The 15474-nt window shown below is 42.5% G+C and overlaps 1 protein-coding gene across 2 annotated transcripts in view; it reads left to right on the forward strand.

The window, feature by feature from the left end:
* Positions 1-15474, forward strand: part of Dnajb14 (DnaJ heat shock protein family (Hsp40) member B14) — a 42331-nt gene that overhangs the window by 12996 nt on the left and 13861 nt on the right. The window contains exons 2-3 of one of the 2 annotated variants that reach the window (XM_051165519.1): positions 3633-3804; positions 10163-10308. In XM_051165519.1, coding sequence (XP_051021476.1) covers positions 3633-3804; positions 10163-10308 — 318 coding nt within the window. The remainder of the gene's footprint in view (positions 1-3632; positions 3805-10162; positions 10309-15474) is intronic. The other variant, XM_051165520.1, reaches the window with a different exon arrangement.

Here is a 15474-nt window from a genome sequence, read left to right on the forward strand (position 1 = left end):
GATTTTTCTTAATAACTAACAGATTGTCATAAAATACAGTTTCTTTCTTTCCTGATCTCTTACCTGTTAGCCAAGAGGAAGGAATGGTAGAAGTTTCTCTAAGGAATGGCTATGTTTTTGCAAATTTTCCAACAGCAGTTGCAATTTTTAATGTATAACTAAGGTTGTACATGGATAGTAACTTTATTGATATAATTTACACACTAAATAATTGACTCATTCAGATTACACAGATGGCTTTAGTGGGCTCAAGAACAGTGTGACTATTGCCATAATGGAACACTTCCCAACCTTGGAAATAAAAGGACTCATTGGATGCCTTGTCTCACAGCTCATCTCTCTGACCCACTAGCCCCTGGCCTTGGCAAAAACCAATCTACTTCTACGTGTGCATTTATTGGTTCTGTTTTTCTTTCCTTCTCTCTCTCCCTCTCTCTGTATCCCCACCTCCCTAGCTTGGAGATTAACTCGAAACTAGCTAGGCCACTCTCTGCCTGTGAACTGCATCCCTAGGCCTTGTGCTTTTTACATGAATGAAATCATGTAGTCTGTGGTCTTTGTGCCTGGCTTCTTTGGTTTGGCACATTGTGTTCTATGTCATCTGTGTGACCGCCATGTTAATATTTAGTTTCATCTTATTTCCACACAGATCCTCCCTGTCTAGATGGCTCATCTTGTGATGGACACTTGTCTACTCTGTCTCATTGTGCATGATGATACGTGGTTTTGCTTCCCAGCCTGTTTGCTTCAATTTAAGTCACTTTTTTTTTTTTTACTTCCTTCCTCTCTTCCTTCCTTCCTTTTGAATCAGGATCTCACTCGGTAGCCCTGGCTGGCTAGCCCCGAATTTGCTACGAAGAAGACAGGCCTCAAATTCACAGAGTTCCTCCTGCCTCTACTTCCAGAATGCTAAGATTAAATTTTTTGCTTTTGTTTTGTTTTGTTTGTTGAGACAGGGTTTCTCTGTGTAGCCTTGGCTGTTCTAGACTCACTTTGTAGATCTGGCTGGCCTTGAACTCAACAGCAATCCACCTGCCTCTGCTTCCCTGAGTGCTGAGATTACATGCCTGTGCACCACCCCACACCAGGATTAATTATATTCTTATAATTGATTTTTTTCTTTCTTTTTTTAAATTAAAGATTTATTCATTTATTATGAATACAATGTTCTGTCTGCACATATACACGCAGGCCAGAAGAGGGCACTGGATCTCATTATAGATGGTTATGAGCCACCATGTGGTTGCTGGGAATTGAACTCACAACCTTTGGAACAGCAGTCAGTGCTCTTAACCTCTGAGCCATCTCTCCAGCCTGATTTCTTTCTTTAAAGGTGAGCACAGTTGCTCCTCGATTGTGGGTCACATGACACTAGGGTTTTTTGTTTTGTTTTATTTTGTTTTTAGATTTGAAGAAGTCGTTTTGTGATCTAGATAGAACACTGTCAGTTTTCATTCCTTTGTGCCTGTAAGGGGACAGCAAAGAGAGCTGGAGATCTCTCTCACTGGATAGAGCGCATGCCTAGCATACAAAATCTTAGCTCCTTAACACAGCTTAAAGGCCTGTTGGCACACGCCTGTAATGTGACCCCTGGGTGCTTAGGCCTGATGATCAGAAATTCAAAGTCTTTCTTTGCTGCAGAGCAAATTCTACACTAGCCTAGGCTATGTATGTCCCTGTCTACAAACGAACGAACAACCAACCAACCAAAACGTTAGTTGGACTTAACATCTTGAACATTAGTTCAAGCTGGATACATTTGAAGTTTACATGGTTCCATCCTTAATAAATTCTGTTATTTATAGGATTTAGATGTGTTAGAACTACCATCATGCTGAATTTTCTGTGATTGTTTGTCCTTTTGTTGAGCTTAATTATTTACTGTTTAATTTTAGTTTTTATGGGCAAGTTCATACCTTATACACATACACAAAAGAAAACAATATGATCGGTCCATTGTACCATTACCTTTAACAACAGGGAATGTACTGAGTGCCCCTTCTACTTCACTGTTCCTTCTACCTCTACTGTTGAGCATCTGCTTCCCAGGCTACTTTAAGGTAACCCTAGATATCAGTGCTGTTTTGTCATTCGGTGTTTATATTTATTCCTACAATGATGGTCACTACTCATGTCTGCGGCTCTGTACATAGGACACACTTTCATTCTATCTGACATGTAAATACTTCAGTATACTTTCTTAGGTGTATGATTTGAAAGGTGCCTTTTTCTCATTGTTTGTCTAATTAAAAATATTTATTTCTGCGTACATTTGTGTTTACGTGCATATGTGTTTGCTGGTGCCCCCAAAGGCCTGAAGGTATTGGATTCTCTGGAACTAGAGTGTAAGTGATTGTGAGCCACCTAATGTGGGAGCTGAGCCCGGGTTCCCTACAAGAGCAATAGTCACTCTGAACTGCTATGCTATCTCTCCAGCCTCTTTTAAATGTTTTTATTTATTTTTATTTTTTATTTTTAAATGTAAGACATTTTTTGTTTTTTTTTTTTAAAGATCTATTTATTACATATACATTATTCTGCCTGCATATATGCCTGCATACCAGAAGAAGGCACCAGATCTCATTATAAATGGTCATGAGCCACCATATGGTTGCTGGGAATTGAACTCTGGACCTCTGAAAGACAGTGCTCTTAAGTGCTGAGCCATCCCGCCAGCCTCATGTTTTTATTTTTTATTTTGTGTATTTTAAAGAATATTACTGTCCAACTCAAGTTGACAACTGTTGCTCTTCCCCCCCCCCCCCTTAAAAATTGTACTTCAGTGTCCTTTGGTTCCTTTTGCTGCTGTTGAAAGTAAACAGAAGCCAAATCTCTGCTTTAAAAAAAAAATATTCCCATTAACTATTTTTCCTCCTGAGATGGGGTATCTCAGTGTAACAGAACCCTGGCTGTTGTAGAATTCACAGCAATCCACCTACCTCTGCTTCCGGAGTGCTGGGATTAAAGGCCTGTGCTACCACGCTCGGCTCATTACCTACTTTTAAATGTTATCTTTTGTGTATGTGTGTGGGGAGGGGGATATTCTGCAGTTTCACTTTGTGTTAAGTGTGTCATGGTCATTAGATAATAGTGATTTCTAGTTTTTAACGTTACATGGCTTTGCACACGCCTAAGTGACAACGCTCTGCAGACAGTTATGTACTAAAAGAATGATAATAGTTTATTTGTTTTGTCTTGCTTTGGGGACAGGGTTTCATTCTGTAGCTCTGGCTGGCGGAGCTCACAGAGATGTGCCTGCCTTTATGCCCAAGCGCTGGGATTAAGGCATGTGCCACCACACCGTGAAAGCAGGCTTGTTATTTAGAGATGTGGTGGCTTGTGTCTGTAATCCCAGCACTGGGAAACTAAAGTAGAACTGAAATTTCAAAGGCAGCTTGGACCACAGAATTCTAGGTCAGCCCCAACTGCATGACAAGAGTCTGTCTAAACAAAGGGAGAAAGAAAACAATAACACCCCAACACCGGCGCCTCCCCCCCAAGAAAAGGAACCTGAAAGGAGGGGAGGCCATGCTAAGTCCTTTACAGATTCTCTGCTGTGTCGCTCTTCAGGAGCTCCTGTGTCTGTGTCCTGATGTACGTAGGTGCAGTACCCTTTATTTGTCTTTCTACAGCATTATTGGAAATAATTATGAAAAATGGAAGCACCACTGGAAATAGCACACATTGCCGAAAACCTCCAGGCAGTGGGGACCAGAGCAAGCCCAGCTGTTCGAAGGACGGCACGCCCGGTAGTGGTGAAAGTGGAAAAGTCTATACCAAAGACCAAGTAGACGGAGTTCTCAGGTAGGAGTGAATGCTGATACGTTATCTCCATGACCGTTGCTTCTGACCAGACCTAATTGATGTTATAATGCCTAAAAAAAAGGTGTTTGAAGCACAGTTTAATAGAAGGGAAATGGAGGGGTTGCCTGGGTGTCCTGTGCTTCATGTGTTTGTGAAGTCAGCCTATAAGGAGTTAAGCTCTGGAAGGGTCCCTTCTTTTAATGCTTAAAAGAAAAATGATTATTTATACAATATTCTGTCTGCATGTGTGCTTGCATGCCAGAAGAGGGTACAAGATCTCATTGTAGATGGTTGTGAGCCACCATGTGGTTGCTGGGAATTGAACTCAGGACCTTTGGAAGAACAGCCAGTGCTCTTAACCTCTGAGGCATCTCTCCAGCCTCGGTCCCTTCTTTTAAATTTGCTATTAAGTCACGACAAGTTTTTCAAGTAATTCCTGGAAAATAATGATTTCACCTTTGATTCTACACACTGTTTGGACTATAGTCGTGAAAGAGAATGAGTTGCTTTGTTGTGCTGCACAGTTGAAAACAGGAGCATTTCATCTGAGGAAAACTGAGAAGAATGCAGCAGTACTTAAAATTGTCTGACTAAGAACACCTTTTCCCTTTCCTTTTCTACAAGGCTACCTTTGTACAGACACCACGGTGCCGCTTTGCTGGTCTTGCTGAGCAGCCCTCTCTGTCTCACGCGAGCCTCTCCGTACACTCCTTCATGAAGCACACTCAGTGCGGCTGAGCAGCGAGGAACTTGGCATTAGAAGTACAGCTTTACTAATTTTTAAAAATAAGAAACAGTTTTCTTGGGTGGGGGGAGACTAAACTCTTAGGTATGAAATGCTTCAAAATAGTTGTTTTGTTGTTTCCTATTGGGAGCTAAGGAAAGTGTGCTGCTGTTGGGCTTCTGGGCAGCCAGAGTTGGCCAGTGGTGCGCTCCGAGCATGACAGGTCAGAGCTCTGAGAAGAGTGGACAGAACGAAGGTCCCAGAAGAGTAGTTAACGCAACAGAGCAGGGCGCTGGCTCTTGTCCTTCAGACACTGCCTTTCCTCATCCTTCCCTTTTGTTTTTCCTTGACATAATCACATGACATTTACCTTGAGTCTCAGATTTTATCTCATAAGGAAAGTGACTTGTCACTGTGTCGTGAATCTAATATCGACATATTTGTGTCTTCCTTGTTTCTGCTGTACATGAGTGCTAAAGCTGGATTCTGGATTCCCTAGTCAGGGTAAAGCTGTGGAGGAGGACCCTTGACTGTGTGATGGTAGCAAGCACTTCAAAGGCCTTAAGTGCCCACTGACCACTTCCATAATGCCACACTGTGCCACATTTGACTGAATAAGGGACTGAGAGACTGCTTTCCAGCTTTTTTTGGGCAGAGCTATAAGGAAACAGTACGCTGGAGACTATGTCCTGAAATGAGCTGTGCTTTCCTGGAGGCATTGCATTACCTAGGGTCCTTTTCGTTCTTTTTGGATTCCTTTACTTTTAATTTACATACATGAGTGTCTTGCTTATGTGTATATGTGCACGCTACATGCATGCCTGGTGCCTGTGGGAGCCAGAAGCCATGCTTGTGGGTGCTTGGGACTGAACCTGGGTCCTCAGGAGGAGGAGCAAGTGCTCTAACCACTGAGACATCATCACTCCAGGGCCCCACACCATCGATGTTCTGCTTACAAATTTAACTGTATGTTATTTTTATGACCCTCCCCCCCGACAATGGAATCGCCTATGTGCTTGGAAGTGTCACCAACAAACAAAGCTACAGTTGTAAATTTTGGAGAATGATAGTCTTGCAGAGTTGCAGATTTGTTGTTAGTTTTTTTAAATCTGTATTTTCTCCTCTCTCTCTCTCTCTCTCTCTCTTTCTGTGTGTGTGTGTGTGTGTGTGTGTGTGTGTATGCATGCACATACATGCACACGCACATATGTGTGTATGGGGGTGGAGAGAACACCTGTGTTAGAACACACACAACAGAAGAACATAAATGAATAAAGGAAATGTATTTGTTTTAGTATCGGTGTGAGTATGAATGTGTGCATGCTTATGTGTATTTGTTTTTTATAATTTTTAACAAAATCTCAAATGTTCCGTTTTCCCAATAAAGACTATGGATCCAGATGCTGAGGTGAAAGCCTGCTAGCTCAGAGAGGCAGAGAAAGCACCCAGCTGACCTTCCTCCTCCTCACCTGATGTCCCAAAAGAAAGTTCTTCTCCACACCTGAAAAGCCCCTCAAACTCAATGTCCCTCCCTTCTACTTCTTGGTTGTCTCTCTATCCATCCTCCTGACTTCTCACTCTCAATGTTTTTTTATTACATTTTTTATTAATTTATTCATATTACATCTCGATTGTTAGCCCTTCCCCTGTTTCCTCCCCTTCTCCTTTCCCCTATGTCTGTGATTGAGGGAGACCTCCTCCCCCCTATATATGCTCTTAGAATATCGAGTCTCTTCTTGGTAACTTGTTATCCTTCCTCTGAGTGCCGCCAGGGGACGTGGTCAGAAAAGGGGTACCAGAGTTCGTGTGAGAGTCAGATCTCACTCTCCACTAAACGGTGGAGAATATCATGTTCGTCGGCTAGGTCTTGGTAGGGGTTCGAAGTTTACTGCCTATATTCTCCTTGGTCAATGTTTTTTTCTATGTTCACTCCCTGTCAACTGGTTGTTTGCTCCACCTCTTGACCTGTGGTTGACGTTATTTAATCCTGTTCAAGCAGAAAGCTCTTGGATTAATGGTGTGCATTAGGGCTTAGCCACACTACAACTAGAAACAGGTTTTTCCAGTAAGCAACACAATCTCGAGGTTCAAAGTGTGAGCAAATACCCTACAGTGGTTTTTGTTTTTCTCCAAAGGCCAAGGGACTGCCTTAGGAGATAGGGAATGGGGCTGGGGCATCTTGAGAGGAAAGAATGAGAGCTAATAATGCAAGCAGACCTGTCTGTGAGGTTGGAAGGTGAAGCTGTTGATGAGTTGAAAGCTTGAGACTAGGAAAAGCCTCAGTATCTTTACAGATGGAATGGAACGAGTGCAGATTTAACATTGATTGAAGGCCCAGCCATATTTAAGATCACAATTCCTTATGGATAGATGGATGGATAGACCTTAGAAGCATTACCTCTATTACAGATTTATTCTCTAAACCAATAACTCCACTATATCTTTAAAATTCTACATAATATAAATGATATCTATCTATCTATGTATAATGTAAATTGTATATATAAAATCCCCTTGTGGGACTAATTATAAAATATTCTTTTAAGCAAAGCTCTAAGTTATTCAGAATATTCCAGTCAGTTCACTGTATGCAGGTTGCCTAGTTGCATAGTGTGTACATATTCATAGTAGACTTCATAAATGTGGCCCTAGTGAGGCAGCAGCTTAGAGGCCAGAACTTGCCTCTTCTCATTTTGTGTTTGCTCTTATTTATGCTCAGGGGATTTTCCCCAGGAAAGTACACTGTCCTGATACAGAAGATGATTATGCAAACGAGTTGCTCAGTAACAGTTGGCCTCAGTGGGGAGAGGCCACGCAATGAGCCTGCAGCCGTTGCGTAAGTGTGAACTCACAGCAAGACTGAAGAAAAGTGGTGTAACTCAGCGAACAAGCACTTGTACCACTAAGCTCTGTGTCTTTCGTTGTATTGGAAGGTTTTGCTTGTTTGTTGTTTTGCTTTTTGTTTTGTACTGGAAGTTTTTAATACATCAGTGTAAAAGGGCTATTTTGTATTTAAACACATAAGATCAGTGTGGAATCTACAGCCAATGATATCTGTACACCTGCCCTATAGAACTTTCCTGCCCAGGGCCTGGGCTTCCTCTCCCCCAGAGGCTCTTAATTTCTTGGTTCTCTGTGGGCTCCCCTGTTGGAATAAACTTATCAGTATGACCTAGGGCACAAATAACTGAGACGAGACTATAGTGTATTTTAAAGCTGTAAGCACTCACTACGCTGGGCAGAATCTAAAGTACTGCTAGTAAACTAAACTAAACTAATCCTGTGGCCTCAAAACCCACCTACATCCCTATCACCTGCCAATCTGATTGATTGATCATCACGTGGCTTCTCCCCAATCTGATTGATCATCACGTGCCTTCTCGCCAACTGTCAACTGTCCAGCTACCAGCTTTTCCAACTCCCTCTTGGAAGCTCCGCCTTCCACTTCCTGTCCTTCTGCCCAGCCGATTGGCTAAACGGCGCTTTATTGACAACTGCTACATCCACTCAAGGCATTCCTCCACACTCCCCTAGAGAGCAGACCCTGGCAAACCTGCCTTTGTACTTTTAATTTGGCTTGAACTGGTTTATTTTGTCAGTGGAGTAAAACCTATCACTGTAGTGCTGGGGGTTGAACCCAGGGCCTCATGGGTGTTAGGCAGGCACTGTACCAACTGAGCTACATCTCCAGCCGCTGGAATCTATTTAAATGAATATCGATAACACATTTAAAAAGGGAGTGCGAGTTGAAAATGACTTCCCTCTCCTGCCACTATACTTCTGTTCCCCTGGACCATAGCTTTTCTTACTGGTCCCAAGATGTTATTAATATCAATATTACAATATAAAACATATTTCAAACATTAAAAGACCCAGTCTTTAAAAATTAAAACCTTAAAAATGCAGTCTCTTTATAATATCCAGTCAGCCAGGCGTAGTGGTGACTGCCTTTAGCTCCAGCACTCTAGAGGCAGAGGCAGATAAAACTCTGTAAATTTGAGGCTAGCCTGGTCTACATAGAGAGTTCCAGGATAGCCAGGACTACATAAAGAGACTCTACATAAAAAATAAAATATCCAGTTTCTCTAAACTCCAAAGTCTCTGTAAATTGAAATTCTGTCAACTGTGGGCTCCTATACAATTAAGAAAGAAAAGAAAAGAAAAGAGCTTGATAATTTCCTTACTCTAAGATAAAAGAATCAGGGCACAGTCAAAATGAGATCAAAGCGAAACGGAAGCCCATGCAACACTGAAGTCTGGTATCTGTGTCCGGCTCCACAGAGCTTGCCACAGAGCATGGAGGGAGTCCCCTTCTCAGGGCTGCTGCTGGCCTTGCTGAGCATCTCCCAGAAAACTCTTATGATTTCGCTAATCTTACCCTTCTCATGCTTCTCTCTGTGTGCATAAAGCATCATGGATGCTTTCATTATAAAGTGGAATATAAAGCACCTTCACTCCAATAATGTTTTCTTGGGAACCTGTTGTGTACCAAGCACTATAATAGCTAATACATTTAGTAGTAACAGAACAAAACAAAACCCAAACAAACAAAAAACAAAAGCAAAAAACTGCCCAGCTCTTCTTTGAATTGATCTGTGTGAGTTTTTTCTCTCCTGCTCCTCCCCTCTCCTACCCCTCCCCTCCTGCTCCTGTCCCCTCCCCTCCTAACCACTCCCCTTCCCTTCCCTTCCCCCACCTTATCTTCCCAGTTTTGCTCCTAGTGACCAGCTCTTCTAGTTACTTACCTGTCGTTACGTTTTCAAGACACAGAATATAGACCAAAACTGAAGTTACAAAATACTGTACAAAGAAAAAGTGGCTTTCCCTCCCTGCTGCTAGGGCTGGCCTCACAGAGCCTCCCCCTGAGTTCTGTGTATGCTCTCTGCCGCTGAGCTCCACCCCCAGCCCTGCACATATCTTAGCTTTGGGGACACTAGGTTACTTGGTTGTAGGATTTTGTCTTCCTAGAGTTCTTGGTGTTCTCTCATCCTTTCAGTGTTTCTCTTCTACTCCCAGTATGTTTTCAACCCTCCAAGCTTCAACCTTCAGTGTGTGAACTTTTTAAAGAACAAACTACTATACACAGAGAAACCCTGTCTCAAAAAAACAAAAAACAAAACAAAACAAAAAACCCACAAACTGTTTTAAATAACTTGTAGGAATGGATTGATGGAAATTGGGCATAATAAATATTTTTTATTCCCTGTATTACTTTTCAATGTTTTATTAACACAGGAGCCGCAGTCTCTTTTTAGACTCACTCAGGTAAATTTTCAGTAGCAATAGTGAGGCGTGAGCTTGGCTTGGCTTCAGACCGTCTCCTGTGCAGACACTAGCCCTGCTCTCTTGCTCAGCTAGATCCACAGTGCACTCACCAAGTTCTCACAGTGTTTACTCCTTAGTGGAGACATAACATTTCAGGAGTTTCTTCCATTTCAGTTGCAGTGACTGCCCTGCCCTTCCTCCGTATTTACCGTGGGCCTTCTATCTGTGGCTGTGGACCATGCCGTGGACATTCCCGTGGGTGGAGGATGACCTGGATGAGCTATCAACAGATAACTCCTTATACCATTTTAATGGAGTGACATCGTGTTCTTGCTTGAAATTTATATCATAACCCTTTCTTGTTCACAGCATAAACAAATGTAAAAATTATTATGAAGTCCTTGGGGTTACAAAGGATGCCGGTGATGAAGATTTGAAGAAAGCTTATAGGAAGCTGGCGTTGAAGTTCCATCCGGACAAAAACCACGCCCCTGGAGCCACGGACGCTTTCAAAAGTAAAGTTGACTCATAAAGCTTCACTATGGTCTTTTCTAGAATGCACTTTGTGGTGTTTCAGAATGTGAGATTCTGTTTTTCTTCTGGTGCCTTTAGAAGTCGGCTTCAGAGTGGTCTAAAAATCCTTTGAAACTTTTAGTACTAGCTTCCATTGCTCAGCCGAGCAGATACAGTGTGGCTGCGAAAGTCAGCAAGCTGGTATTCTCAAGCCCGAGTAACTTTTCCAGGTAGCACATGTGCCTCCTAGTTTAGTTTGAGAAGGTAGGTGATGGTTTACCTTCTCTTCCAGCATACGACATCTGGCTCCATGTCAACTAAGAGTGATAGTTTTCCAAGGTTTTCCTGGACATGGTCTAGAGCCAGGATTTCCTAGACAGTCTACGCTAGGGAATTGCTGGTGGTCTTATATTTCTGTGCTACCTGATCAGGTTTTATGATGCTGGGCCTCAACCCCAGCACCATGCACATGCATGTTCGGCGACGATTTGGCCACTGAGCTGCATCTCCAGCCGGTGGGTTTATGAGCTTGGATCTTGCTGTGCAACTCAAGCTGGCCTTGATCTTGACAGTCTTCCTGCCCCTGCATGCTGAGGTCACAGGCACGCACAGGCATGTGCAGGCATGTGCAGGCAGGCGCAGCACAATTCTGCATTCTTTATCTGCGTGTCTAATAATGTGATTCCTTCTGCTTCTTCAAAATTGATTTCTTATCTCTTGTCTGTGTTTTCTATTTTGCTTCCTAATAGTTTTTAAAGTTTTGGGAACCTAGTAAGTATTGTGTAAAATAGGAAGAAACATTAGCTAACTGGTTTGATAATTTCCTATTTTGTATGCTACACTGAAAGTTAGACAACTCTCTCTTCCCTTCCCGCATTTGCATATGCTCCCTTTAAGTTCACCTCTCTAGGGAAGCATTCTATAGCTTCTCTCTGGCAGGCAGAGTTGCAGGCCATAGGACTCTGTGCCCTGTCCTCCCCCACACCGCCCCCCCAAGACAGGGTTTCTTTGTGTAGCCTTGGTTGTCCTGGACTTGCTTTGTAGACCAGGCTGGCCTCGAACTCACAGCTATCCACCTGCCTCTGCCTCCTGGGTGCTGGGATTAAAGGTATGTACCACCACTACAGGCCTCCTGGGTTTATTAAGTTAAAGAAAAATAGTAATAATTTTATGTTTTGTTACAGTTTCATTATAACAATGTGTTATCTATAGTGAAACATTTAACTCAATGATCGTTGGTTCTTGTGAATTTGGTATTTATAGAGCCAGTGTTTAGGGTTTTCAATAACATGCTGGAGTCTTAGAACAAAGGGAGTATTATGTTTAAATGTTTGGAAAAAAAAAAAAAAGAGAGAATCCTCGATTGGTCCTTCATAAAAGTACTGTTAAAACTGTTGACAATTCAGGCATTGAAGAGCAACGACTATAACCCCAGCTTTCAGGGGGCAGAGGCAGGAGGATCACAAGTTTGAGGCCCGCAAGTTCCAGGCCAGCAGAGCTATGTGCTTTAAAATTCTTTTTGTTTTCCCACCATAGCCAGAGAGAGAGAGAGGTGGGGAGGGGAGGGACGATACTGTTTACAGAACAGTTTTATTTGTTGAAGGAAGTTGCCAAGGAAAATACATTTGGGAGTTAATAATATATTCCAATGAAAGCACTGCCAAAGTTGTGCTTATGGCAAAGCAAAGCACCATGTCCTTAAGTTAGTAGTGGCACATTGAAAGTGTAGGAAATCCAGGATAAGCAAGATGGCTCAGCAGGTAAGGGCACTTGCCACCAAGCCTGGCAACCTGAGTGTGGTGGAAGGAGACAACTGATTCCCACATGTCATCCTATGGCCTCCACACGTGCGTGTACACACACGCGCACACACATGCACACAAATAATAAATGAAATAAAAAGTTAAAAAAAGAAATTATACGAAACAGTATTTTAACCGTTGAACATGAGTTTAAAAGGTTTACTTTCAACCTTTCCTGTTTTCTCCTGAGCCTGCCAGACGGATGGTCACCTCCAGACCCGTGATCACGCAGGTTGCCCTGATCAAATTGGGTGGTTCACACACTAGGAAGACATAGTGTAGGATTTCTAGAGGAGGGACATTAGAGAGGCTGGGGAGCGTCCGCACTCAGAATGCATTCTATACATGTATAAAATGATCAGGACAAATTTAATAACATGATAGCAAGTCTTATGTTTAAAAATAATTTGGCAATGGGTCATCTGAATGGTGTTGGCAATAGTGATTCTTCCTGGACTGGAGAGATGGCGCTGTGATTAAGAGCATGTGACGTTCTTCCAGAGGACCTATAATTCCAATCCTAGTGGATCGACCCCTCTTATGGCCTCCACAGGTTCTGCACCCATGTGCTACAAGCATCGAGGCCAAATACTTATACACGTAAAAGTAGGTAGTAGTAAGCTAGGCAGTCATGGCGCACACCTTAATCCCAACACTCAGGAAGCAGAGGCAGGAGTTCCAGGACAGCCAGAACTGCACAGAGAAACCCTTGGTGGTGGTGGTGGTGGTGATGGTGGTGATGGTGGTGGTGATGGTGGTTGTGGTGATGGTGGTGGTGGTGATGGTGATGGTAGTGGTGTGGTGTGGGGTCTGGGGGTGAGGGGGTGAGGGGACAGCAACAAAAAGTTGAATAGCAGTGATTCTTCCTAACGTTAAGGATTTTAAGCTTGGTACCAGGTGTGGTTTTGCACACCTGCAATCCTAGCACTTGGGAGGTAGAAGCAAGTGAGTCAGGAGTTCAAGGTCTCCTTAGATCTGTAATAGTTCAAGGCCAGTCAGAGCTATATGAGGCTGTCTCAAAAATAATAAACAAACGAGGCCTGGAGAAATGGCTTAGCAGTTAAGAGCACTGGCTACTCTTCCAGAAAATGCACATTCATGGCCTGGAACCCATATGATGGCTCCTAATGTGTTATGACATCAGTCTTGTGGTATGTGATGCCCTCTTCTGTTGAACTAGTCACACACTAGAGGCATAGGTACCCACAGGCGAAACAGTTACACATAGGAAATAAAAGTAATTTTAAACAGAAGAATGTTAGGCTGACTGTAGCTGGAGGGCTGGGTGGTAGAACGTTTGCCAAGTGTGCATAGGTCTCTAGAGCCACAAAACAAAAAACCTAGACAGATGTTAAATGTGTTTCTCCCATCGTGCATCGAGGTCATGTGACTGTTGTTCCTATAAAAACACTTAAGAACATAGGTGCCTGTGTTACAACAGTTGCCATTGCCTGTTTGAAGCAGGGGGGGGGGGGGCGGTGTCTCAGAAAGACTGTTGTGCAGGTTTGGTGTCATATACTTAGGGTTTAATGCTCCACGTTGTGAGGGAGAGATACTACTTACGATAAGCGCACAGGGAGATGACGATCTTCAGGGAGAGGCCACACAGTCAGTGTGCAGGCGGTTATCTATACATCAGAGTGCCAATTTAATTAGTCCCGAAGGGGATCAGAATTGGGAGTTGGTTCATGAGCCAGTTTTCACCCATAGAAACTGGACAGAAACCCCAACCTGTAACACACAGATTTTCAGTGAGCAAATGTAGTTAGCCGTCTTGCAGCCAGTGTCATCACACATACAGGCAGGCTGCTTTCATGATGTACTTCTTGAATATCTGATGTATTCTTATTTATTCATTTATTTATTTATTTTGATTTTTTTTTTTTTTTTGAGATAGGGTTTCTCTGTGTAACAGAGCCCTAGCTGTCCTGGATTTGCTTTGTAGACCAGTTGGCCTCAAACTCATAGAGATCTGCCTGTCTCTGCCTCTTCAGTGCTGGGATTAAAGGCATGTACCACTATGTCTGGATTCTGATGTATTCCTTTTTTTTAAAGATTTATTTTTTTATGTACACAGTGTTCTGCCTACATACACACCCACATGCCAGAGGAGAGCACCAGATGTCATTATAGATGGTTGTAAGCCTCCATGTGGTTGATGGGAATTGAACTCAGGACCTTTGGAAGAGTAGCCAGTGTTTTTAACCTCTGAGCCATCTCTCCGGCCTCCTCTGATATATTTTTAACCAGGCCTCTGTTTAGAGAGATCGAGCTCTTTCTCCCTACGCAAAGGCAATGTTTTGGTATATTTTGTTTTCTTTTTGAAGAATATCGATTATATTTATATATGTATGTATGTATTATGTGTGTTTGAACATACATGCCTGCGTACATGCTCAAGTGTGCACACACAGATATCTGTAGATCAGAGGACAATTTGCAGCAGTGGATTCTCTCCTTCTACCGTGTGATTTCTGGGCATTGTATTGGGTCACCAGGCTGGTGGCAGCTGCCTTTACCTGCTGAGCCATCTCCTTGGCCCACTCTTTGGTCTTTATATGAAAACTAAAGTAGAGTTTAATCACACTGAAACATTATTTTATAGAAAATGAAAATCATTTTCATTTTATTTTTTTCATGAGTAGAAAAATAAACATAATTAGATTAGGGAAGTAAGTTAAACGCAATATTTGTGCTTTTTTTGTAAGGCAAACAAATGCTCCTAAGGACAGTAAAGTAAATGTGGTTGATTGTCTTTCCCATGAAACTTGTTAAATTTACTATAGCAAAGAAGTATTTATTATGCAGAATGACTTTCACAACATACCTAAACATGTTTTACAAATTATTCTAGTGGCACGGATTCTGTCTCTCTGACATAAACGCTGTTGAAGCGTACCTGGACTTGGGGTGGGTGTAGCTCAGTGGTCCTTGTCCCTTATCCGCCAGGCCTTTAGTTCATTATCCACCATTACCACCAAACAAGCAAATTACAAAACCAAAACAAACCCCCAAACTAGGACGCATTATCTTTAAAGACTGAGGTAAGCCAGAGATGATGTGAATGCACTGTTTGTGTGTATGCAGTCAGCATACACACGGAATTTGTAGCAGAGCATGGATGGCCATTTGTTTCATAAATAGCTGTGGGTCCTGTGCTATGGCTTGTGCTAGGTTTGGACAACAAAAGATAAAAGAAGGTGAAAGATAAAGCAAGGTTAGCATGAGAGTCAGTGGAGACTTATTCATATCGTAGGTAAGAACTGTTTTTGTGAGATGTTTGACCTTTATGATTACAGAAGAGAGGGAGGGTGAAGACTTTGATGTGAGAATAAGGCGGAGTACTGTAAACATGGTGGGTTTTTG

Source organism: Acomys russatus, chromosome 23 (genome assembly GCF_903995435.1).
Source record: "Acomys russatus chromosome 23, mAcoRus1.1, whole genome shotgun sequence".
NCBI lineage: Eukaryota > Metazoa > Chordata > Mammalia > Rodentia > Muridae > Acomys > Acomys russatus.